We start from the raw sequence: 27,288 nt of genomic DNA, 5'->3' as shown, positions 1-27,288 counted from the left end.
TGAGTTATTTTGTCACCTCCGGTTTTGAATCTTTAGTAAAAATTGATTAATAAAATAGAAAAAGTTTGTTGTCTGCGCTGCCTCACACACGTTCTGAGCGTAGGCCGAGACGCGATGACGTCACTTCTCTTGAACTCGACGCTGATTAAGTGAAGTTGTTTGGGCTGTACAAGAACGAAGAGTAGCGCTGAAAGGGTTTCAGTTCATGTTGCTGCTCTTCGGACGCACCGTTCCGCTCCTTTTCACGCGTACAGTCACCAGCTCCTGTCCATCCGCACTGCCGAAACCCAACTTCATCAATTCTGTGTTTATAAAAATCGCAAAGATAAACGGCGCTACTACACACAGTTCCTCGTTCAGCAGCGCAAGCGGCCAAAATACAGGAACCATGCCCGAAAGAAGGCCCTTCGTGCGGTTACCTACTGACGTTTGCCCCGTCAACTACGGGTTGTGTCTGAAGCCAGATCTGATCGACTTCACCTTTGACGGCAAGCTGGAGGCACAAGTGGAGGTAAGTTGCTTGGCTTCAGACATGGATGATGTTGTCTGAGCCTGCCAAGCAGGGATTTTGTTACGTAATCTGACCAGCTAACGTTGCCACTCGCTAGCCAATTTATCGTGGTTCACTGATCACGAGTAAATTTTCACATCTAGCCCGCTAGCTGTTGTTGTGGGTGTGTTAACTGAAGGTCGCTAATGTAAATTTGTAAGCGTTTCGCATTGGCATGGAAAGCAGCAAGAGACTTTTGTATATTATTAATGGGCTAGTCACTAAAGCTAACACAGCTGTGCACAAGGTAGCAGACCTGCACTCTCATGTTAGCATAGCCTACCGTTTAAATATCTTCTAAGCTAGCCTTCATGCTAACAGCGTCTGCCTGCAAGTCTAACGTTAGACCAGTTTAGATAGCCTAACAACTAAATATTACTTTAATCATAATTATTACTGCCTCAAACAAGCCGAGGTACACGTAACTAATGCTGTCAAGTGTTTGCTAAATCATGGCAACATCGTGTCGCTCCCTCCCACTCGCTCACCCAGTCTGTCTGACAGTTGCCCGTTGTAACAGCAGTTTAGTTGCACAAAGATGGGTAGCATCTAGTTACAAATACTCCGTTAATTTAGTTTTCAGTTGTTTATTTATATAGCGCCAATTCACAACACGCCTCGACGCACTTCAATTCAATCATACATACATTGCAGTTGATCCTACTCGTCAAACAGTGCATGGAGTTCAGTTAATTATTCAAATTAGTTTCAGATGTTTTCTATCTAAGGAAACCCAGCAGATCGCATTGTGTCATTGACTTTGCAGCACACTCTCTTAGCAAGCATGCAGTGATCGTGAGAGGAAAAACTCTTGCAGAACCTGGCTCAGTGTGAGGGGTCGTCTGCCGCAACCGACTTGAGGTTAAGAAGACTGACTGAATGACTGATGTGGGAGTACGTTTTAAATGCATGTAAAAAGTTAATGGAAGGAGAATAAGAACGTTTAGTTGTTGGCAGATTTTTCTCAGACTACTAGATGCAGCTTTTATGGATATAGAAAGCATAAAGTTAACAGTTGAAATAACAGAGAAGGAGATAGTGATGTTGTCCCCTTTAGAATGAGGCATAAACGGACCAGAACCAGGGAGAACCTTCTTTCCGGACTGCATTCCACCATGACAGATCGGGCCGTGCGACTTAACATAAGCATTCTCTGTTGTTGTTATTTTATTTTCTGACTACTGAACCTTTTGTGCCACTTGGAGATAAAAAAAACCCATAGTGTTTATTTATTGTCACTGGAAGTACTTTTCCTTGTTTTAACATATAAACACTATCTTCTTTAAGTATTAGTTTTATAAGTTTAACGGTAAACAATTTGATTTGGAAATATTTTTTCTTCCTAAATTTATTTTGAAATTTTGTTTTTATTTTAGTCTTTAAAATCTTACAATTTTGACATAACTTTATATTTTTGTTTATCCGACATCATTTTAAAATATTAAATCAGATGTTGTGATCAGTTACTCCAGTAGCCTTTTTGTGAAACATGTTTTGTACTCTTGAGTAACTTGTTGGATGGCTACTTTTTATTGGAGTAAAAATATGTTGACTTTGTGATACTCTTTCTTCTGTACAATGTTTTGCTACACTACCCAGCTACGATTAGGCTATTTAGGAGCATAATATGTACTTATATCCCTAAAAAAAGATACATAAATACCACCAATAAGTATTTAAAAAAAACTATATTGATGCTAAAGCCACTACAAGATTATTTTTGGCGATTTAAATTAAAGTTTTAGTTCATGTCCAATCTCTGAAGAATCATAATTTGCACAGAACTATCATTTTTTGCTGTCTGACAGCATTTTAAAATATTACATGAGCTGTTATCAGCTACTCATTACTTTAGTAGTTTTTTGTATTAAATATTTTTTCACTCTTAAGTAATTTCTTGGACGGCTAATCTTTACTCGTACTGGAGTAAAAATAGGTTGGCGTGATGTTACTATAACTCGACTCCAATTTTTGGCTACTCTACTCAACACTGTCTATATTATAGTTCTGTACAACCCAATGTATAATTAAGAAAACCAATCTTAATGTAAAATAGGCCACAATAAAAAAAAAAATCAGTAGCTCTACATAGTGTGCACTTCCGCCCATTGTGTGGCCACCAACATATCAGCCACCTGTGCAAACATGTCCCTGCTTGTAAACTCTCTCTCACTGCACATTAACAGAACATAATTCAATACCCAGCTTATTATTTTCTTGTATAAACATGTGGATTTGCAAATAGTACTGCATATAGCTAGCTGTGCTCTGGAAATGTAAATATACTTGTTGAACTTCTACACATTTTGTCCAGTTAACACCACAAACGTGAGTGTGTTTTATTGTATCCTGTGTGATAAACCGACACAAAGTAAAACAGTAAAGTAGTGCATGATGAAGTGGAAGGAAAATTATGCATTTTCCTTCCACTTGCATCATTTTCCTTCCACTTACACTTGAATTTTTACAATTTCAAGTCTAAAGATTTTTGTAGTTTTGTAACTGTGTTGCACAATGTTAGAAAATCTGGCTCTTGATAAATATTGAGATGACAGTCAGGTACGAAATCATCTTTCGTCTCTTTCTCACCAGTGCCTCCATCACTTGGAAAATATTAACCAACAATTATTGCCCTCCAAATTGAACTTTGCAATATGAATACTGTGCACACTGAGAGGATATGTTATATATTTTGCGACATATTCTGCTGTTTGTATTCAGCATTTAAGATGTATCTCGTATTAAAATTCAGCAAAACCAATTGCCTTCCAAGTTACATAATTATTAAATACATTCCACCTCTGTGAAATTAAAATCAGAAGTTTGTTTCTATGTGTTCCTTGAAGGTTAAGGAACCCACCGCACCATTGTGGAGAAGTTTAAAGCAATGTTAGGTTATAAAACAATATCCCAAGTTTGGAAGATTTTTGCTGAATGATGTTTGAAGAACCATCCAAAAATAAATCATTGCACAACTGTGAACATAGTAAACTATAGTATCCACCTAAACTGACAAGCTTTACAACAAGAGCATAATTCAGAACAGCAAAGAAAATGGATGGATGGATGGAAAGAAATTATTGGTGACTATAGAGGAGCTGCAGAGATTCAGTGCGAAGACGGCTAGAACTAATACAGGTCAATGTTGGAGAAAACAAAGCAAAGACACTGGAGGAAGCAAAAGACTAGACTTTAAACAATCGAGAGTATTCTTGTGTTAAAATACCCCAAAATTCAGGTCCAAGCTGGAAATCATTCCCAAGATTTTATTATTTTTGTTTGAGGATACCATCCAGCTAACATGACCAAACACGAACCATTTTGTAAAGTAGAACAGGCAAAAATGTCAGTCTCTAGACGAGCAAAGTTGGTAGAGATGTACCCTAAAAGACCTGCAGGTGGTTTTACATGGTAATGACTTGGTGTTGTATTATTGGTCTTGTGAAGAGGATGGTCCATGTTGTCCAATATGTCCTCGTTTGTACGGTCATCTCCAGAGGTTCCACAGTAGGACACAGCACGTAGTCAACTTTATCATCTTGTTCAGCTTTCAAGGGTTTATTCACACCAGCCACATTTAGTCCACTTTAATCAAACTCTAGTCATTTGCCTAGAAAGTTCATTTTGTTTGGGGAGATGTCAATGTGCAATCAAACTCTGATGCAGACCAAGAAAGTGAACTCTGGTCTGGCTACAAACCTAGATTTCGATTCAGTTGTAGTAAACTCTGGCAACACATATGTGAACGCCTAGCGGATTGGAGACCGCTCCAAAAGCAGGAAGCAGTCTATAGTGCAAGGCATTCTGGGCAAATGCAACCAAAACAAAACAAAGCGTGAGTGTAACACTCATGGTCTTTTACCAACAACAAAAATGAAATCCTACAACTGCCAAAATCTGACTGCTCCATTTTTATTTACATTTAGTGAAGAAGGAAGTTGCACTTGTCGTGTTTATGTGTTCAAATGTTGCAATGGAACCGGATCTACGGGACTATCTGATGTGAAAACATCTTAAGTTACTGGTTGTGATGCTGCTACTCCAACAGATGACGACAGAAGTGGTTACACACTCCTCAACGAGATTATAGAAGAAATGCTGTATGCAGTTTAGAAACGCCAAAGGACTTAAAGTACAAGGAGTACAGTCTGCTTTGTTTTACTGCTGCTTGTTTGACACATTCCTGTCTCTCCTGAAACTTAACTTTTGTTTTTAAATTCAAGAAGAGATGATTGTTTCCACCCCATGCCACCAAGCGGTCCACCTGCTCTTTGTACTCAATATCTTGTACATATATGATGCGCTTGACAACTGCAGTGTAATTCGAGTATGTCTGCAGGTGGCAGGGCTATGACTATAGGTGGAAGTTTCAGGTGTAAACAGTGAAAAGGAGTGGGCAGAGTACTGTCCTGTGTGGTGCTCCTGTTTTTTTATATTGCAGGATATTTTCAAAGCAAATGTAGTGCTGCTGTTTGACAGTAGATATGGAAAAGTTTACATTTAACATTTTAATGGAATATGCATTTTATTTACCGGTAGTATCTCAGAGTCATGGAGAATGACGTTTCCTGTAACATCAGGAGGGAAAACTAAGCATAGATTCGTAGTTATGGGCTGCTGATCAACTGGATCATCAACAAGTGTGATCACAAAAAGCCCAATGGATGTTTGGGCTTTTTATGGTCAACCTGTCACACTCTCAAAGCACAGCAGTTGTAATGGTAGCAGCTTACTTGTTTAAAGGTGAACAGTAGTTGCGTTACAGGTGTTTTCAGTAATGATGACAGTCTGTGCAGGCAGTTAGAACTGGTTCCATGAACTTTGCTTTGAGAGTGTCAAGTCATGACGGCCCTCAAAATCAACCGTGCCTATTGGCATCATGTTTTTCCCCCATAATTTTGAAATTTCTATCATCGCATCCTCACCTTCGTATCAGTAATTATTGAATGAGAGGCTGCTGAGCAAGGCTGAAAGAGCGCTATTGAGGTGTTTATATTTCTAAATAGAACCGCATCGGACTCTGGACCGTTTCTCTTTCCTGTTCAACGCCATCTTTGTTTGTGTATTAACGACTCCGCTTATGACCAGCGGCGCCCTCGCTACAATACAAAAAGAAGGTCTTAGCAGACGTTATTAGTTAAATCAATTAATTCGAAACGTAAGGAGCTTGTCGAGTTCTTTATATTTCAAAACAGAACGGCATGAAGTGCATTTTACATTCCACACCGGGGTCCCTTTGGACCGTTTCTGTTTCCCGTTCTTGATTCCTGTATCAGCTGGCTCTGCTTAGGGATGACCAGTGGCGCCCTCTGCTGGACGGCGGCCAAACTGCAACAAAAAAGTAGATTTTACTCGATAATTAACTGTAAGTTGATTGATTGTTTGCAATCCTATTAGCAATCGTGACCACTTTAAAAAAAAAAATAAAAGCAGGATTTAAAAAAACATTTCCTGGCCTGTGGTTCAGTCAACTTGTTATATTCTCAAAGCAACGTAGTTACAGCAACATATCAGCTTAACTAAAGGTGAACAGATGTTGCATTGCAGGTGTTTTGGGTAATGATGACAGATGGTTTGTGCAGCCAGTTAGAACTGGTACTTGAAAGAGAAAGCACACAATGAGCATCTGTTTGCTGTGTACATTTGATGTTTCTCACCATTAGCACACATAGGGAGGGTCCTGCTGGGCTTAGTGTTATTCAGTAGCAGTCATAGTTGATTAAGTATCACATGCTGCTGATTTCTGACGCTTATTTTATTTGTAATGTTCCAATTTGAGTCCCCTCCACGCCTCCTGTTTGATTGCTCAATCCGCAGTTGCACCAAATTCTGCAACAATCAGATTTTGTAATTTTAAAAGCAACTTTTTAAGAAACTGGACTGAAATCAGATGGTCACTTGTTTTGCTATCACAAAATGTGTGTATATAGACAAGAGGCAGTTTAGAGAGGGAGGCGCTTCCCTCTCAAAAGACACTACACACTATCACTTATGTACATCCAGCTGTTGGCGAAGTTTGAAATGCATTTTAAATGTCTTTTCAGGTTTAAGCATCTGCCTTCACTCGCAAACTGTCCTGACAGTTGATTTCAAACACAGGAGGATCATTCCTCAGTTTTTACAAACCTTAAGAAAACAAAAACATTTCACATAATCTCTACCTCATTTGAAAACGTCTTGACAAAAGCATTTATTTTAAAATAAAGTTTCAACCCTGGTTCAGTCCATGTCTTGAAGTGAGAAGTTTGCGTTGCATAAGGTCTCAGCGGGTTAACATAATGTGCTCCAAAGGCTCAGCAGTCTGTCTTTCTGCCTTCTGTCATGTTTCATAATTGCGGCCGGTTTTCCGCCTTGTCAGTCTCACAGCTGACAGCCGTGTCAAAACTCCCGTGCTACAAACTGTCAATGTCACTGTTACAGTGCACCAGGGTCTGTTCGCCTTAACAATAAATTCACAGTCATTTCTACAAATTTTTTTGCGTCACAATTTAGAACGATCTGCTGCATTAATCCTCAATTTTTCCATGTAAGACTTTACAAAGCAGTGCTGCAACAAAGACCTGCACTTTTCAGCCTTGTTGTCATAAATTATTAAATGATTCTGTTTTATTATTTAACTTGTTTTACATAAAAGTTTAATTTTTCCAACTTTAAGATTGGAAATTTAAGTAATAGTCCTTAGATGTTGGGTTTCTGAGTAATAAAGTTCGAGGGATGGTTGTTTAGAAGGGCAGAAAAAGAAAGGGAAGGTAGTAAATGGTGTCTGGGGGTTGGGAATTGAACCCAGGAGAGCTGCGTCAAGGTCCATATCTTCCATATATGTAGTCACACAACTCCAAAATCCAATCTGGCAACCATTCATCAAACAGCGTAGCAATGGCTGAAGTTATATTGTCTTGTAGATTTAATCATTGTATTGCTAATATTGTTGACATTATCATTGAATGAAGCTTTGAGCAAATCTATCTGGGTTCCCAACTTGGAACTGGAGCGCATTTAAGTGCGATTCTGATTAATTTATCACTGGATTCAAGTTTAAGTTCACATCTTCCGGTATTTGTTCGTTGTCACTATATCATAAATTAATAAATGCTGAAATTTCTTCATAGTCCCATTGAAGTGAGCCTGAGTACCACTGGAGGCCCTGGTTCCACAGTTTGAAAACCATGGGCCAAGTGTGTCTTTCTCTCGCCTTGCTCTGTGCTGGATGGGTTGGGGAATAGTTTCGTTTCCAACCTTTAAACATTTAGACATGTTGGATGTGTTCCAGGCTCTGATCCCATTTCAGTACAAAGTGCAAGATTCAGACAAAGTTTCATTTACACTTTGGGTTTCCTTGCAAGCTGGATGTCTGAAAAGAGTTGAGCTAAATGGAGCAGAACTAGACTTTAAAGAGGGAGTTTTATTAGGGCGTCCATATTAAGTCTATTGCAATAAGCAGTAAATCAATAAATTGCTCAATTTCTTTTTACCATAATTGAAAGACTGAGAGAGACAATGAAGACAAAGTGTCTGTAACAAAAAAAAATGGTTAAAAACTTCGGTATCCATTTTATTTGTTTTTTTTACTTTGGTGTCAAATGTTTGTTGACAGTGTGCATTGAGATTCACAACACATTTGCGTGTGGGGAAAAAAATAAATAAAAACAGCTCATCCAGCTATCTACGGTTTAGAACGTGTTAATTTACACACTATTTTTGGTCTTGAGGGCTTTCTATACTCAGACAGGCTGGATGGGTGAGCATTTCTCACACGTCGCATTGTGCGTAAACACAAACTGCAACCATAAATCATGTCTGTCACTTTGTGACTCAGTAGATTAAACTGTTTTCTGTCAATATTTACAGGTCATACAGGCTACAAATCAGATCGTGATGAACTGCGCTGACATTGACATTATCACAGCTTCCTTCGTACCAGAAGGAGCAGATGGTGAGGGTCACACTTTCAGTTTGGCTTTTTCTCCTTCCTTTTGTCATGTCACTATCCTCACTAAAATATTGTGTTGACCTCTTTCACCTCTGTGTCAGCTGACTGAAAAGTCACACTAGTGTTATTTTTTCCAAGTCATCAGCCTTCCTCTCTCTCTCTCTCTCTCTGTCTGTGTTTCTCTGTTTTCCTTGGTTCAGAAATCAATGCCACAGGCTTCAACTATCAAAATGAGGATGAAAAAGTCACCCTGTCGTTTCCAAGTTCCCTACAGAAAGGTATGGAGGGGTTTTGCCTGTCAAAGAGTTGTTCAGAAAACGTGTCAAAAACGAGAACAAATATCGGTGCTCTTTCTGTGAATGCCTCCACAGGCTCTGGCACGTTGAAGATTGAATTTGTGGGGGAACTGAACGACAAAATGAAAGGATTCTATAGAAGTAAATATACAACGGCTGCTGGAGAGACCCGGTATGCAGCCGTCACACAGTTTGAGGTGAGTGGATGGCGTCCGCAGGATGGGAAAACACACTAGGCAGATTTATTGTTATACTCTCAATTCAGATGCTATTGAAGAAATAAACTTGATACAAAGAGGTGAGGAAATTTGTTTTTATTTCTTTATTGTACTACCAAATACTTATTGGGCATACCTGATACCTGATATTCTGCTTTCAGGATGAATCTAAAATGCAATAAAACAATTACAGATGAACCTAATGTGTTTTTCTCTAAACGTTTGAATTCACATGTCCAACTTCTCAAGGAGAAATTATTGTAACCAGTGATGTTGCAGACATCAAGGAGAGCAGTCTGCATCAGCCACTGTTTGAGCCTTTGGTGTGTCAAGTCCAGCAGTGTCAAAAGTGCGGTCCAGGGGCCATTTGAGGCCCTTGAAATGGTTTTGTTTGGCCGCTGAGCACAAGTTTTAAAAAAATGTTGCCAACATCGGTCGCCAATACAAAATGATTGGTGTCAATGAAACTTGGAAACTGTACACATTATTAAAAGAAAAACAGAGTATTAGGGCCATACTAAGAAAAAAATGACAGTAATATTATGAAAATAAAGTTGTAATGTAGCAGGAATAAGGTCGCAAAACACAGGAATAATTTTTTGTTATGACTATTCTGATAATTAAACTTTTTTATCTTCTTAGGGTGGCCCTGATATTCTGTCGTAAAACAGGAACAGTCTGAAGGACCTGCTTTTTGTGTTTTTGATCTTTAATATATAGGTTTCATAAAAAAACTTATTGTTGAGTCGGTAAAACTTAAAAAAAGTCACAACAAACTAATTTTTACATTTTTAATTTTGTGTCCCAACAGTAGTTGAGGCAAGGCAAAATGTTTGGACGCCACTTTTCTAGTCAAAACGAAACTGCCCTAAACTTTGTAAATGATACAGTGACAGCCCCGAATTACCTGAATAAATTACAACTCTATTTAAAGAGTATAGCTAAAAGTAAAAACTTTCAGTAACAATAGGATTTTACATGGTATAGATGTTGAATATTTTCCTGATTTTCAGAGATCATATTTCACTGGGAGGCAGCAGATAAATCCTGCGTCATTTTCCCTCCAACAGCGCCTCTAGTGGCCACATTAAGCATTACAGTTAGTGCGCTGAAGATCCAAAGATCTCACGGTACCCCAACTGAAACAAACAAGGTGTAATAATTTAAAAAATGAAAATGATGGTATTTGCTCTCAGGGCATGTCTTTCTCTGTCCTCCATGTTTCCGCTAAAGCAGCTCCATGGACAGGAAGGCGCTGGCGCTGGTTCTTTACTGGTTCTATAAAAGAACTGGTTTGGTTTTCTGGAGCCTGAGAAGCAACTCGTTAAATCTTTCACAATCTCAATCAGCTGATCTTTGATCAGTAAACACAACAATAAACACAACATCGAGGGCAAACGACACCTGGTGAAATTAACAGGGTTCTTGAATTTCAGTTTGGTGTTTTCTAGGTTTGGAACGTGCTTAATTTCTGGGTAAAGTCTAGAAAGTGATCAATTTTCAAACTGCACAGTTTAATAATAAAGTTTAATCAAATGCTTGGTTAAAAGTCTAAATTCGGAAACCTTACAGTTGAAACCAGATGTTTTCATACACCTAATATAAAGACACACATTTTTTCTCACTGTCTGAAGTTAAATCAGACTACGTTTTAATTGCTTTTAGTTAATCATCTATGGATAATTATTGACTAGTTTTTTGTTTGAAATAAATGAAATCCTGCCAAACTGGTGCTATGACCTTTTCTGTTTAATCCAGAGTTTTCACTTCATGATGCTATTTTTTTAAATTTTTAAACAGTTATGAGGCACAGTGGCAAAAGTTAAACTTATTCTGTGCCAGTTACTCAACAGGGTGTTGCTAGGTAACCAAAGAGTGAGCGAGTTGCTAGGTAACCAAAGAGTGAGCGAGTCAGTTGATTCCGCCAAATTTGCTTAGCTGGCCGTGAAACTTCTGTCAGATTCTGTTAGACTCATTATGTATTGATATTGATCACATGTTTAACGGGATATATTGTTATGGATTTATGATAAATGATAAACGATACAATAAATGCCCCCGCCCCCTACTTAGGTATTTTCTTATGTTCTGTTTTTCTTTTATCACCCAGCCAGTGACCAACTCCCTCCGAACTGAGCAACGTCTTAATAAAACTCAAGTTTTTAAAATTTTTCTTCCTCCCTCTCGTCTCTTTCAGGCCACTGATGCCCGCAGAGCTTTTCCCTGTTGGGACGAGCCCGCCATTAAAGCCACCTTTGACATCACTCTGATAGTTCCCAAGGACAGAGTCGCCTTGTCCAATATGGTATGTCATCTGTTCACACCTCATTATCAGAAACTCTGGTCTCCACGCCTCCCCAAGTTGCTCTCTGCTGCCAACTTTCTGACATCTGTGTTTGTCGTCCTCTCAGTTTCCATAACATTAGGCAGATGGACGGCATTTTCTGCTGCAGGCTACTGCTATATTTATATGAGCAATAAGCTTAGTCATTGGGTGTCGGTCTGAAGTGAAAGCTTTTGTATCTACGTTTAATCAGCAGCCACTATCTGTTGGAGGTTATATATTCCACCACACCCCTCATAGCTAACATTTCAACTGATGTGTGCTGGGTAAATAAATCTGGCTCTTTCTGAGAAATGAGTAAAACTAGGAGTTTGTTAGTCACAGGAAGTTTTGACTAACAAAGCTAACGAGTAAGTCTTATTTCATTTACACCATTTTGTTAGGTATGTATGGAATTAATTTCTTGCCAAAATGTTGCAAAATAAAACATTTTATAAACTGGTCCAGAGTAGAAAATTATCTGTCCTTCGCATAGGAAGAAAAGTCACGCATTATCTCAGGCTACATTCAGACAGCAGAACAATGCGGGGGGGTTTCCCTCAAAATTGTGACCCAAGTCCGACTTTTTCACGGCAGTCCGAACGGTCCAATCCGATATTTTCTATGTGGTGCTAATTCAGATACATATCCGATTGCTTTCAAAGCGTTTGGAGTCTGGATGGTCATGTTGCATTTTCCCCGGCTTTCATCTTTTTTCAACAAGAAATTAAACCTCAAATATTTTAATTGTTTGAGGGGGAATCAGACATTTGCCCTGGTGGCTTTAAGTTGATGCCTTTAAATCTTTTAAAATCACATTTTTACTCCTTTGCTTTTAACATGGTATGAGGCCGACACCAGCTGTCTTTCCATAACAAATGTGCGCAAAACTTTGTCAACATTCTGATAATGTTGAAAAGAACACAATTTCGCAGTTGAGGTGGTTACATTAATAAGAAACGCAATTAAAATCACACACGAATATGTTTGTCTGCGTGATAATTCATTAAAAAACGTGCTATTCCATCTTCCTCCAACTACTTCTTGTTCTCTTCTTCTTTGTGTTTTGCACCAGTGGCAGCAATGTTGATTCATAACTCGTTTGATTTGAAAAAAATAAAATAAAAATGTTTCCATTGCTGTTTTGCAAAATAAATCAATTTTGGTAGCCAAAATAAAAATCACCTCATCTTTGCCCCAAAACCTTTTTACAAAAAACAATTATTTATTTATTTTTTGTATGTAATTATATGGTCAATAGAAACACAGCTAGTGTCTGTTCTACTTGCATTTAATTTAAGCATAAGTAGATTTAAAATTCTGCCTTTAATTTTTGTCTTTGCCTCGTTTCTTCTTTGTGCTGTTTTCAAATGACGATATATTTATGTTATGGTTTCCTCTTTCCAGGATGTCGTTCATCAAAAGCCATACCCAGCTGATGTAAACCTCGTGGAAGTAAAGTTCGGCACCACGCCCATCATGTCCACGTACCTCGTAGCTTTTGTGATCGGTGAATATGACTTTGTGGAGACCCAGTCGTCAGATGGCGTAAAGGTACGGGTCTACACGCCCGTTGGGAAGGCAGAACAAGGGAAATTTGCATTGGAGGTGAGAATATTATGTTGGGAATTAAACCAACCGAACGGGTCCGTTCGCTTTATGTTCTCTTTTATTTTCACTAAAAATCATGACTGAAGCAGCAAATAAATTAAATGTAACCGAAACTTGCATGACTGTGCTTTTATCCTGCCATGTTTTGTGTGTGCTTGTTAGTTTTTCTTATTTTCAGGTGCTGACAGTGGATAAAAGTCACAATAACAGGCTTTTAAAAAAATTTTGTACAGGTTGCTTCTAAGACTTTACCGTTCTACAAAGACTACTTCAGTGTTCCTTATCCATTACCTAAAATTGATCTCATAGCTATTGCTGATTTTGCTGCTGGTGAGTAGCTACCAAACCTACCCTTCTCTGAGGAATTTAAAACATTTAGAGTAAAACTCGGTTTTCTGTCTGCCTCTTAGGTGCCATGGAAAACTGGGGCCTTGTTACATACAGGTGAGCTTCAGTGAGAATCATTTATATTTGGATTGTAGTAAAACATTAATGGTATTAACGTTGGCAGTGTTTTAAAGCCTGAGGCTGAAACTACTAATGCAGTAGCAATTTTAAAATTGTTTGTTGGGGTTTTTGAACTGTGATACTATTAACATGGCTTAATTAAAACTATAACTTTTCAGAATATACCAATCGCTCATGAGTGTTGATCATATGCAATACAGATCACATGGGTTGGCTGTTAATTTTTTAATGTAGTTATAAACTCTACTGACTGTGTGATCTGGCAAAAAGGAACGATAATATTACGTTAATTTAGACAAAACGTACAATACTGAACAGATTTACAACAGTAAGGCTGTAAATTTTACAGAAAGTCAAATAAATCTCACAGCTGATATTTGTTTCCAGGGAGACTGCACTGCTAATCGATCCGAAGAACTCGTGCTCGTCATCCAGGCAGTGGGTGGCGCTAGTGGTCGGACACGAACTCGCCCACCAGTGGTTTGGAAACCTGGTGACCATGGTAATAATCCAGAACGCTCACTAGTAACTTTTAAAGGGAAATATTATCTTGCACCTCCCGAGGTGACTACAGTTAACTAAAACTAATGAAAACTGAAACTTTTTTGCCAACTGAAATAAATAAAAATGGCAGTTAATGGGGGAAATTTATAGGTAACTGGAACTATATTGTACATTTATGAAACTAACTAAAAAATATTACAATTATAGACATAATATGCTTTGTTTTTATGTTTATGAATCTATTTAGCCTTCCGAGCTGATGTGAAATGGGTATATATTTTCCTACACAAGTAGTTTCCACAGTTCAGTGATGTCAGCACGCCCAGAGCCGCCATCTTGTTTGAAAATAATGTTTTGTAGCTTCTATTTATTTTGACTTTGAATTCAAGTCAACAAAATATAAGGGCCAGGCTAAGATTTTATTTTTTTTATAATTTTTTATTTTATGTACCCCTCCAGGGGGTCTTTTGTGGGCTCTAGTGTCCCTTATACAACAGTAGGCTGACAGGAAACGGGGAGGGAGAGGGGGGAAGACATGCGGCAAATGTCGTCAGGTCCGGGAGTCGAACCCGCGACGGCCGCGTCAAGGACTCAAGGCCTCCAAATATGGGTCGCGCTAACCGCTATGCCACCACGGCACGCCCAAGATTTTATTTTTTTAATTACAATAATAAAGTCATAATATTAGAAGAATAATGTAATTTTAAGAGAAAAACATGAATGTTGAGCATTTTTGTAAAGGTTTGACCAATAATTCTTAATAGGAAAACTTAATAGTTTGATGTAATGTGTTAAAAGACTATCAGTACTTTGTTTGGATACGATTGTGCAAACAACTATGTCTATTTTTAATAAAGAATCACTGACTGAGCTCGATAATCAAGTTTTTTCTCAATTTGAAGAAGTTTTTTTCTGGTAAAAAATGTTTTTTTCTGTTTATATTTTGACTATCTCATCGTCATTAAACAAATATTTCCCCTTATACTCCGTCATACAACTCAATGAAGGGATGATTGAAATAAAAGCCACTTTTTGAAAATATTTTCTGACTTGTAATCTTTTTTAGAACAGAAAGCAAGGGGGGAAAATATTAAAATAGGATCTGGTATAAAAGAATTGCTGGCTAATTGATCGTCCTATGATGCACATCTCACCAGTCTGTTTATAGAAGCTCTTAAAGTGAAACTTAACCCAATTAAGATCTTATCCCACAGATCACTTGTGTGAGATTCAGCAGCTGTTCATGGACAACGTTCCCCTGACTGAATGTGTGTCTGTGTGCAGGAATGGTGGACTCACCTCTGGCTCAATGAGGGGTTTGCCTCCTGGATTGAGTACCTGTGTGTGGATCACTGCTTCCCAGAGTATGACATCTGGACCCAGTTTGTCTCAGCAGATTACACCCGGGCTCTGGACTTGGACGCGCTGGACAGCAGCCACCCCATAGAGGTAGGACAGCCAGGAACCGGACGGGTTTTATTCTCCTGGGGAGACCGTTGATCAGGACTGCAGCTGACGATTATTTTATTAATCAATTATTCTGACGATTAATCGATTGATTGGATTTTAAAAATTGGCACATTCTACACATTATATTGAACCTTTTCAGCTTTTTTATACAATATTAGAAATGCATTAAAAGATGTAATGAAACAAATCAATTGTTTTTTAAAATGAGAAAATAACTGTTTTATTGCCTAAAATGCAATAGCATAGAATTTCTTTAGTGAATATGAACTGGATGAAGCTAAAACTATGAGGCCACCTGAGGGGTTTTGATTAAAACATATTTATAGAAAAAAAAAAGTTTTTAACTTAAATGCAAAATGTTTACATTTGGTAAATTTTTGTCTTAATTGCTGCTATGAATATGTTGGGTTTTTTGACAAGTGTCCTTTTTTGAGTCTGTATACTTAAGTTGGCGATTAATCGATTGCTAAAATAGTTTACGATCGTTTTAATAATCGATTCATCTCAATTAATCAGATGAATTGTTTCAACCCTACTGTCATTAAATGGTTTGTCTGAAAGGTGATTATGAATCATAAGACATTTAGACTGAAATGATTAATCGATTACTGAAATGATCATCAACTAATTTAGAAATCAAATAATCATTAACTGGAGTATGCAGACTCAAAAAAATAATAATCCACTTGCTGAAAAATAAAATGCATTCGGAGCAGCAATTAAGCCAAAATCGAACAAACGATATGTACATTTTGCATTTAAGATGCATATAAAGAAAATAATAGTCTGTAAATACCTACAGCTCCTCAAAGTGGCAAAAAAAACTCCAGCTTTCGCTATAAAATTAACCAGATAAGTCAAGCGGAAAGGTTTGAGCGTTTCACATTATTTAGTTGCTTCTTTTAATGTATTTTTAATATGGTCTAAAGAAGACTGAAAGGAAAAATGTGGCCTCTTTTAATGTGATTAATTGCCAAAATAATCAATCGATTACTAAAATAACCACTAGTTGCAGCCCTAGAACACATTGTTTCGTTTACTTCATCAAGGGTGAAATTATCGTGATGTTTTCTGGCTGTGTGTTTCAGGTGAACGTGGGCCATCCATCAGAGGTAGATGAAATATTTGATGCCATCTCCTACAGCAAAGGAGCGTCTGTGATCCGCATGTTGCACAACTACATTGGAGACAAGGTTGGTGGTCTCCGACTTGTGGCCCAGCGCCGTCGCTGCACCAATCTATTTCAGTCGATCTTTTAATGTGTCTTCACAGGACTTTAGGAAAGGAATGAATTCCTATCTTTTAAAGTTCCAACATAAAAATGCATCAACAGGTAAAACCCGCCAGTTAGCATTGTGTCCAGCTGAAGTTATTTTACAATGGCCGCCACTTGTTGATCTGATTTTGGGCCGTTTTCCACAGAGGACCTCTGGGATTGTCTGGAACAGGCGAGTGGGAAACCCATTGCTGCAGTGATGAGTTCATGGACGAAGCAAATGGGCTTCCCAATCATAGTAGTTGACCAGGAGCAGGTGAGTCGTTTTATTTAATTTAGTTGATTTATTTACCATCTGGAAATACACTAAATGAAAAGATGTGTCTTTTTTTCTCACTGTCTGAAGTCAAATCTGACCAAACTGTTCTTGCTTTAAGTCAGTTAGAATTACCAAAATTACAAAACTTTGTGTGTACATCGTTTTGAGATTATTTTGTAATTGGTTTCAACCGTAGCGGTTACAATATATTTTGAACTTGATTGAAATGAAAATCTCTTGGTAATTTCTTCACGTTCTGTCTTCTTACTGGTGTAATTTTCCACTGTCTTAAAGTCGCTGTCTGATGATGTCATTTGCAGCAGGGTGATGACCGAATCCTTAAACTATCGCAGAAGAAGTTCTGTGCCAGTGGGCCACATAATGGTGAGCTCTGACTATTTACGATTAATAATCAGTTATATTTATTATTTCAGTTGTTTTTGGGGTTTTACTGTGTTTGTTTTTTATTTGGGATATTTAAAATATCTTCCAATTCCCAGTGTAAATTGTTCTTTATAAATCAAAATTTATTGATCTTTGAGAGGGCGTATTATTAATATTAATTTACTTGGAAAAAAAACAATATTACAACATTGTTATATATTTTAATCATTTCCAGGACAATTTATCAACAGGCCTAGCAGTTAGCATTAGTAAATGTTAAAAGGGCAGTATTATATATTTTCCAAGTAAATTGTGCCGTTTTATAGCACAATCAAGTTACTGTTGCTTTCAGTTGTTATAAAAATGCTTTATATATCAAATATAACTTACAAGAAATTTGAATTTATAGTTTAACGCTTTGAAATTGGGCGTCTGTCTCTTTAAGAAGCTCTTACTCTTTGCTACATGCCTCCTTCAGGACTTTATGACAACAATGCTCATCCATTATACTGTTTGCAGTATCCCTTTGTAGAAAATAGCTTCTTTTTTAAATGTTTTCTTAAATCTGAAGGGCTTTTATTTTTAAACACCACCCTGATATTGAAAATATCTCAAATTGAGTCCTGTTCACACAGTTACAGCTTCTACTATGAAGAGTTTTGTGATTTGCTACGTAACCAATTCTTTGGATTAGTTAAGTATGATGTGTTTACTGATGGGGAAAAAAATCTGATTTTCAAGTTTCAGGACTTGAAGTTGGGTGATTTCAGTTACCAGATGATTTTTCTGTCTGTCTACCTGTTTTTTTTTTTAATCCTTTGGACTTCACTCAAAGATTATTTATCCTTTGAGTAAATTTAAATTCTCCACCCGTTTTGTCGGACAGGTGAGAATTGCCCCAGTTGGATGGTGCCTATTAGTATTTGTACTAGCGAGGACCCCAAATGCTCCAAACTCAGGATTTTGCTGGAAAAATCTGAGACGACTGTGACTCTTAATGGCGTCGGTCCGGATCAGTGGATCAAGGTGCGCTCATGTTACACTTTAAACCCTGAAAACACAGTGTGAGGATGTGTTCCAGCTGTAACACATTCGTTCTGTTTGCAGATCAACCCTGGAACTGTTGGCTTTTACCGGATCCAGTACAGCGCGTCCATGTTGGAGAGCCTGCTGCCGGGAGTCAGAGACCTCAGCCTGCAGCCTGTGGACCGACTCGGCCTGCAGAATGACCTCTTCTCCCTCGTAGGTCTCACTGACGCACACGTCCTCTCTAAGTGAAGTTTTTACTGAGAAGAAACACATTTCAGGTCCATGTTGAGATGTATTGAACTCCTCTGTTTGTGCAGTAAACGTTCTCTTCTGCACCAATACAAGATAGGGCTGAACAATAAATCAGTAGCATTATATATCGCGATAAGATACATGATCAGTATCAATAGATAATACATCATTTAAATGTACATATTGAGCGGAATTTTGTTGCAAAACTCAAATAATAATAAAATGAATAAAAAAGTAAATATGGAGTACCCACTGAACTCCAATCAAGAATCGCACAGCATTCTGGGAGATGTAGGCAGAGGAAAAACTCTAGCTGATAAACCTCTGTCAGCTACGCAAAGTTGGTGGAATCAGCTAACTCACTCTCTTTGGTTACCTAGCAACCCATTCTATGGTTACCTAGCAACAACCTGTGGAGCTACTGGCACAGCAGCAGTTTAAAGTTTCTCCACTGTGCCTTATAACTGCTTAAAAATAAAAAACAACAGCGTGGAGTGAAAACTGGATAAAACAGCAAATATAGTGCTCAATGAATAAAGGATGCAGCTGGTCCATGACTCCTTATATTTCATCATTGGGCGTTTCTGCTCACTTCCTGTTCTGTGGCTTCAGTCTCGTGCAGGAATGATCAGCACAGTGGAGGTGCTGAAGCTGATGGAGGCGTTCGTCAACGAGCCGAACTACACCGTTTGGAGCGACCTGAGCTGCAACCTGGGAGTGCTGTCATCGCTGCTGTCTCACACGGAGTTTCACGAAGACATCCTGGAGTTCATCAGGGACCTCTTCACCCCGATCGGCATCAAGCTGGGCTGGGACAGCAAGCCGGGCGAAGGTGAGGAGGAACGGCGTCACAAAAGTACCGTCTTCACATTTAAACCAAATGCATATTTCTTTCCTTCTTAATAACACCTAATTAAATAACATGTTTAAAAATAACATTTCTCTCAGCATGTTTGTCTTTTATTTTATTTAATCAATCAAATATTTGGCATATTCAAAAGTGGCTTTAAGAACAGACTTTTTATTAGGTATAAAAACAAATCTTTGACTTTTTTTTCTTTATCATTTATACTTTGTACGTCTGAGTGTTAGGGCCATAATAGAAAAATAAGATAAAATAAAATAATTAGAATAAAGTCAAAATTATGAAAATTAATTCAAAATAATGCGAGAGTAAAGTCTTAATAAAACGACTTTATTGTAATTCCATAACTTCTTGTAATTTTATTATTTTATATTTATTTTCTTAGTGTGGCCCTAAAACATCGTCGTAATATTTTATCTATATTTTATTAATGTTTAGATTTTGTACATCATATATAAACTTTTAATCAAACCTCAACATTAGTGGGAGAAAAAGAGAAAAATCTAAAAATGAATCGGATAATTATGCAAAAATAAGGCCTGACATTTTGAACATCACTTAACCATTTTGACCAGTTTTCAAAAACTTTCCCGTGTAACATCAATTTAAAATTTTTTTTTCCAGTACAAAAATTCTAGATATCAAATGAATCCACTCGTTTCATTCTTAATCCATTTTCAGGTTATGACTTTTTTGGCTTCCTCCAACAAAACGTTTATTTTATTTTATCCTTTTTGTTATTGTTCAAATCCTTCCAAGACCCGAAGAATAATTTCTGCAGCTGCTGAAATGATTTCCTAATTTCTTTTCTTACATTTATTTTGGACTTCAGGCCATCTGGACGCCCTGCTGAGAGGCCTGGTTTTGGGAAAACTGGGCAAAGCGGGACACAAACCCACACTGGAGGAGGCCAGACGGAGATTCAAGGAGCATGTGGAGGCGAAGCAGGTTCTGCCTGCAGATCTGAGGAGCCCGGTAGGTGTAGCTCAAAGTTTTTACAGCACATGGGAGTGTTTTAAATCTGTTTAAGATGAATAAAATAAAGGGGCATGCTGAAAAATTTACTAATTTCCCTTACCAATTGTTTTTGTTGTTTGTTTTTCTTATATTAGATGCACTACTCAAAAATTTTTTTTTTGGGTGGCATTTATGGAAAATGTAAAATGTCTTAATCCGTATGTCACTCCCCACTTAATGATATCTTCTTAAATAAGCTTCCTATATATAGAATATATATATATAATTTGTTTTCCAGTCACGATTTTAAACTGTGGCAGGAAGCCGGAAAGAAACCTGCAAATGTCTTTTTTATATTTTATTTATGAAATTTAATTGCAAAATGTATTTCTAACATTTTGTAATTAAATGTCAGAAATACATTAATTATTTTTGAGCCTTTATTCTGAAATAAAGGCTCTAGTAAAGAAGGTTATGAGAGAGGGGATTCAAATCCAGGACTTTTCTTGTTGCAAGGTAGCAGTCCTCCCAACTGAACCACTGTGCAACCGTTTTATTCACAAAATTTATGTTTTACTCACACCTATGGAGAATTTAAAGACCAATTAACCAAACAGTCATGATTTTAGACTGTGGCAGGAAGCCGGAGCGCCTGGAGAGAAACCTGTAAAATCTTTTTACCCTTTGATCCCATAAAGTTTTGTGTCTCTGATCGTGAATGTTTCAGTAACTGAACCCATCAGGACACACATGTTCTGTCCCAGTCGCTTACACTTCTCCAGCCTCAAAATGCTTGCTTATTTTCTCATCTTCCATATTTCCTTCAACCAAATCAGATATTTTTAGCTCCTCTCCGAAAGCACCTTTATCGTCTTCTGGAGGAGGGGCTGGAGAAACCGTCGCATTCGGTGGGATTTCCTGGTGTTGCTCTTCATCTGTTTGTTTTTCGTAGACATACATGAAGCCCCTTCTGTACATGTCTTCACTGCAGTGGCGGTCTGCAGTGAAGACAGCCTTCAGTGTCTGCTGTCCGCGCATTAAGTAGGTGTAAAACTGTCCTGGGTCGGAACCACAGCAGATGACGGAGGACAGGTGGTACCGCTCCGATCCACATTCTCCTGGCACATCGATGCTCGGGTTGGGAATGACTTTGTGTTTTGAAGAATTACACCTGGCCGACTGTGGCAGAAAAAAGACCAGGACATTGTTGTCGGTGAGGCAGTGTTTGTGATTTAACACTGACCCGCAGCCTGGACAAATAGGTTTGACCCCCAAATCCGCCCAACAGCTTTAAAGAGACGCTATGTCGTCTGGCGATGTGGAAGATGGGAGTACAACCAGGGGGCCGTTACTCAACATCTCTAAGGAATCCAGTACAGTTCCCTGTCTGTACTGCCACCAAAACAGTCGAGCCAGATTACAGTAAACACGATATCTCAAAGTCTGTTCCTGTGCCCGGTGAGAACGTTTTCTCCCTCAGCTCTGTCAGGACTGGGGAGATCTCTTGTGGAGAAATGCGTTTTCCTGGATGGTGGACGGCAGAGTGGATGAGACCCGCACAGCACGGGATCGATGACGCCTCAATAAACCTTTTCCGGAGCGAGACACCTCCTGGTCGCGCTCAGGTTCAGGACGGATTGAAAAGTGGCATTCACCCAACTGTTTTGGAAAACTTCAAGAAGTTAAGAATTAAACATAAAATCAGATTCTAATGTAATGACAAAGAAAATGGATCTAAAACCATATTAGTAATACTTTCAGTGTCACTCTTTGTGGGAATTCAATGCAGATATTATAGGAAGAAAATTAAGCAGTTAAAAATGTGCAATTTGACAAATAAATGATTACATAGGGAATCGTTTGTGCCCCAAAGTCATCAACATTTAATGCTGAGTCTCTATTTCCTCTCTTTTCTCACCAGGTGTATCTAACAGTGCTGAAGCACGGAGACGCCGCCACATTGGACACGATGCTGAAGGTACGCCGGTTAAAAAAACATTTCTATTTCAGACTTAGTTCTCTATAGTGCATGCTTCCAGGACTACAATGAACGATTATCTGTTATTGATTAATCTAGGAGACCCAAACCTTTCCATACCAAACGGCATTAGTTTTTGATTCGGGACCCAATTGCAAGCCTATAGACAAAGCTTCAAATTATGCAAAGAAAATTTACTTTTAGAGTGATTTTTATTCACTATTCCATCATTTTTATATCCATTTATGCATAAATTCTGCCTTATATTTTCTGATTTTAGTTGACTACAAGTTCTGTGGCGGAAAAGTTTATTACCAGATAAAATATTTTTCATCAAAACCCACTCTTTTAATTATGACAAAATAAGTAATATTTCATATTAATCGCATCAAATTTTATTTTATTCCCACAGTTCTTCTGGCTTTTTGCAGTAGTCTTCTCCACTGCAGGGTCGTCTTGGTGTTTTTCTTGTCAGAACTGTTTCAATTTCTTGCTTGCTATGCTAGCAAGACTGAGAAATGTTGCCAGTCAGCTGAGAAACGGTGAACTGTGATGTAGAGACACAACTCTCGGAAAGCTGTGGATTATGAAAAGTTTTATCTTCTCTTCACCGTTCTCTGTGTTTTCTCTGTTCGCTCCTGCAGCTCCATAAACAAGCCGACATGCAGGAGGAGAAAAATCGCATCGAGAGAGTTCTCGGCGCCATCTCGGCTCCCGATCTAATCCAGAAAGTCCTCAACTTCGCTCTCTCGGTACGCAAACTGTTTTTGTTTGTTTAGCTACATACTTCCAAGTGTTTTAGTTTCAGTTTGTACAGAGGAGAAAGAAATTTAACGAGAAATCTTTCATTTTGTTCAACTTCAGTATTTAATCCCTGTCCCTGATCTCCATCTACATTGACTATTAATGTCCTAATCCAATCCCGCGAATCAGCTTGACGCATTTTTAATAGAATCTGTGAAAGGATTCCCTGAGTAAACAGAACTCTATCCCCCCATCAAGCACACATTGATTTGTTGTTTTATTGAGGCTGAGAAACTTTTTTTCACAGGAAAAGTGAATGCAATAACTTTTTGTCATGTGACCGTTTCCCCAGAAAACAATCTGAGGAAGAACTATACAGAGAGCTACGACGGAGTATGATGGCGGTAATATTACTAGAATAAAGTTAGCTTTACAACAATAGCTGAAATGATGTTAAGTTGTAAAAGTGCAAGACGTAGACGTTTAGCTCAAAATCTTGAATTAAAGAGCTACAGCAACACTTTGGCATCAAAGTATATTTGAATCTGGAAAGTCCCAGAATAAAGTCGTAAAAATGCCGGAACAAAGTCGTAAAAATGCCGGAAGAAAGTCGTAAAAATGCCAGAACGACGTCATAAACTTTTAACATCTGCTACATAAAAAAATTAAAAAGAGAAATCTTGTGAAGTTATACTTTGGCGTCAGTTTAAAAAAGAGAAAATTCTTAATTTTTTAACACATCAGCATCAAATTATTACTTGTAGCAGAACTTTGAAACGATTGAAACGACTGTGTTTGGAAGAAAGAATACAGACTTGCTGAGCTGGTTACGTCACATCTTTATTCCTTTTTTCTCATTAAAACAAATTTTAAAAACTCTTAGCCTAGCCTTAATCTATTGTAGAGAGCAGCTGAAACACCAACCAATAAACTTTAGAATGGTCAAAGCATTAAGTTTGTGAAGCAGGAAATCTACCTTTTCTGTTTGTTTGTTATCCAGGTAAGTTTGACCTGAACAGCACTGAAATATGTTACAAACTGAAGTATTGAGTCATATTAAAATGGAGCAAACATGCTAGCATTAGCCTAGCATTTATTTGACTTAATTCCCACTCTGAGAGTCTGAACAGACACTTTAACTTCACCTGTTGCTTATGACACAAACCTCCTCAGATGTTGTGTAAAAAAAGTAAACTGGATAACTCAGTGGTATTCGTTTTTATTCCAACTTAACTTTTCGTTGTGGATGTTGCCCCGGGCAGGAAGAGGTTCGTCCCCAGGACACGGTGTCTGTAATCGGAGGGGTGGCAGGAAGCAGTAAGCAAGGCCGGAAAGCTGCCTGGAAATTTGTCAGGGACAACTGGGAGGAGCTTTACAACCGCTACCAAGGAGGCTTCCTTATATCACGCCTCATCAAGGTAAGTGGAAAACTGATTTTCATTTGCTGGAAGCATCCAGTTGGATGTCTGTAGTGATTATATGTATGGAATATCATCACTTATTTGAGATAAAATGTCTTCCTTTTGTTTAGTTTTTCTATTGTAGCAAAGGCTTTTATTATTCTGCTTTCCTGAACATTTAAGTTGTTTCTCTTTGCAGCTCACAGTCGACGGTTTTGCAATTGATAAAATGGCCACTGAAGTCAAGGTGAGGCTTAAACTATTTACTTTTTATGTTCTTTGTGAACTTTAGTCCGGACAAAATTGCAGATTGTCGACTCAAATATTTAAGCTAAAGAAACACGTCCTACCTTCAAAACATCCGCCCAACTTCCCACCATAAAAGGGAAACTATTATGCATAATTCACATTTTACATGTTTTTGTGTTTCCATTTGGGTTTTTACTGCTTCTAAAACCAGCCCAAGCACTTAAAACCCCCCCAGCTTTTAATGTTTTTTGGTTTCTGGAGGTTTTTGAAATGGCATTACCCCTCACCTAGTAACCCAGCGAAACCCATACCGTTACCTAGCAACCCAAGATGAGCTCCAGAGCATTTGGTCAGTTGGTTTTAGGATAGAATATACTTTATTGATCACCAAGGGGAAATTGCTTATTTTATTGAACTTTATTTTTTTTTATTTTTTACAACACATGTTGAAGGTTACATTCTTCCGTCTCTTACTGACATTTGTCATCTGCATTACAACTTGGCAACAGGAGATGAGACAGTAAGAAATTGCTTATTTGTTGTCAAATATTAGTAAATATAAATCTAACCATTAGTGACATAACATTTATAACACGTAACATTATAACTAATTTAGATATAACTTAATTAAATACATAGAAATCAAGTATGCAACTATTGTCGCCTTTCTAAAATAATGGCCTATGTAATCTTTTTTGCCAAAATGTTTTTTGTTTGTTTTCCAAAAATTACTTTTGGCAAAAAATGACTTGAACCATAATTTTAGGAAGGTGACAATATGTGAATATAAATCTATAAATGAGTCCAGAGTTTTAGCAGTACAATGGCGGCTGGAAAAGACAAGTGTTTTATTGTTGACGTAAAATCCAGAAACCACTTGTAGCATCCTATTTGGTTGTGCAGGAAGCTCCGCTTCTGCTTTTCAAATATTTGTGGTCGCATAATTTTGCATCTGTTTGGAGGCATTTTCATTTCATATGCGAGCGTAAACATTGAGTTCTGTTAAATATTCAGAAGTGACCACTGACTTTCTGTAAAAAAATGAAACAAACATGTTTTATGAACAGACCACCGTTCATAAACATCAGGCTGCCTTGGTTTCATTAAAGGCCTTTGTGCGTTTCCTTTGCAGAGTTTCTTTGAGAGTCACCCTGCGCCGGCCGCTGAGCGCACCGTGGAGCAGTGCTGCGAGAACATCCTCCTGAACGCCGCCTGGCTGAAGCGCGATGCGGACGACATCCACCAGTATCTACTGCAGCGCAAGGCGCCCCCCATCTGAGCCGCCTGCCTGCTGCATGCGCTCCCCATCCCTTCCTCCCTACATCCCCGCTTCTCCTCCTCCCATCATCATAGCCGTCTCGCCCACATCCCGGGACTTTATATCAGACGGGGAGACACAAGTAACTCCTAGCTTCCTTACTCTGAACTGTACAAAAGAAGAAGACAAAGCCAAGGATCGAACGGACCTTCTTGTTTTGTTTTTTGTTTGTTTTTGGAGGATGAGAGGAGCTGAATTTAATGAGAAAAGTCCATTTAATCAGACCAGGAATGTAGGTTTGCTCCCAGTCTGTCCATGACCAGAGGACATATCCATCGTCATCCGTCGGTGTGCAACGCTACTAAAGCTGTGCAAATGCAGCAGAACCCGGCCGGTCCAGAACCCGTTTCAAGTGCCCCAATATGCACACCTTCCTCCATCCCTCCGTCATAGCTGAGAAAACTGTGAACCCAACTCCTTCTGCATGAAGTGTCATTTTTCAGCTTTGATTACTTCTGTTTCCCTTTTTTTTCTTCTTTATGGAAATTGATGACTTCAGTTTCTCTTTTTATTTTTTCTTCCTCATTCTGCCTCCTCTTCCTCCTCTTTCGGGGTACTGTGATTGGGTGAAAGCCGAGCGCGTCTGGACAGAGGGAGCTTCTTAACACTAGTGTGTGTTGTAGTTTCCAACAGCACTGATTCTTCACTGCTAATAAATTGTTAGGATGGGGGCAAGCAGCGCTAGCATGGTACTATATTGTAAACTGTTTAATGCAAGCATTTTTTCTTATATTCTTTTAAAAGAAATAATGAAACTATTCATAAATCATGTCTCCACCCTCCCTTCATGCACCTAAATCGGTTTGTATAGTTGGAGTCGAAGAAAAAAAATAATAATTTAATCGCGTTTCTCTATCCGCTTCCAGCCATTAAATGACGATTCAGGAGTTTTTTTTATAAGACAACAGATGCAGTGATTTATTTAAGTGTTTAGATTGTCTTTATTCCAGGAAAAAATAAGAATAGCAACATTTATGTTGTCTTTTATTCTGAAGGGACACCAGGAAACTCGGACTTGTCTTGATGGGACGGATTGATTTCCAGTTTAACTGTCAAACTGGGCCGCCTTAAAGCAGCCAATTGGTTTGCAGTAAATATTAAGCCCTAATGTGGAGATAATAGGTGACTTCCAATCAACATAAACTGTATCCAACATGGCAGGATCTGCAAACTTGTTAAAAAAAATATATCTATCTAAAATTTCCAA

The 27,288-nt window shown here is 38.2% G+C and overlaps 1 protein-coding gene across 1 annotated transcript; it reads left to right on the top strand.

Moving 5' to 3' along the window:
* Window positions 1-140: 140 nt before the first annotated feature.
* npepps (aminopeptidase puromycin sensitive) lies at window positions 141-27,288 on the top strand. The gene is made up of 23 exons (XM_032563366.1): window positions 141-511; window positions 8,399-8,483; window positions 8,681-8,758; window positions 8,852-8,973; window positions 11,192-11,299; window positions 12,725-12,925; window positions 13,162-13,258; window positions 13,339-13,372; window positions 13,784-13,898; window positions 15,185-15,349; window positions 16,459-16,563; window positions 16,643-16,703; window positions 16,793-16,902; window positions 17,226-17,289; window positions 18,176-18,315; window positions 18,397-18,531; window positions 19,183-19,402; window positions 20,268-20,410; window positions 22,314-22,370; window positions 23,015-23,122; window positions 24,377-24,532; window positions 24,714-24,761; window positions 25,896-27,288. The coding sequence occupies exons 1-23, from the start codon at window positions 206-208 to the stop codon at window positions 26,040-26,042; spliced, it is 2,805 nt and encodes a 934-aa protein (XP_032419257.1). The 5' UTR covers window positions 141-205; the 3' UTR covers window positions 26,043-27,288.

This window comes from Xiphophorus hellerii, chromosome 5 (genome assembly GCF_003331165.1).
Source record: "Xiphophorus hellerii strain 12219 chromosome 5, Xiphophorus_hellerii-4.1, whole genome shotgun sequence".
In the NCBI taxonomy this organism is placed as follows: domain Eukaryota; kingdom Metazoa; phylum Chordata; class Actinopteri; order Cyprinodontiformes; family Poeciliidae; genus Xiphophorus; species Xiphophorus hellerii.
Note: the sequence above shows the minus strand (reverse complement) of the source record. Positions and strands in the feature narration are given on the sequence as shown.

Coding starts and splice junctions, on each gene's coding strand:
- npepps (XM_032563366.1), top strand. CDS start 206: ATGTTGCTGCTCTTCGGACGCACCGTTCCGCTCCTTTTCACGCGTACA. Junction 20,411..22,313: donor CTGCAGATCTGAGGAGCCCG/GTAGGTGTAGCT, acceptor TTTTCTCACCAG/GTGTATCTAACAGTGCTGAA. Junction 24,533..24,713: donor TTATATCACGCCTCATCAAG/GTAAGTGGAAAA, acceptor TTCTCTTTGCAG/CTCACAGTCGACGGTTTTGC.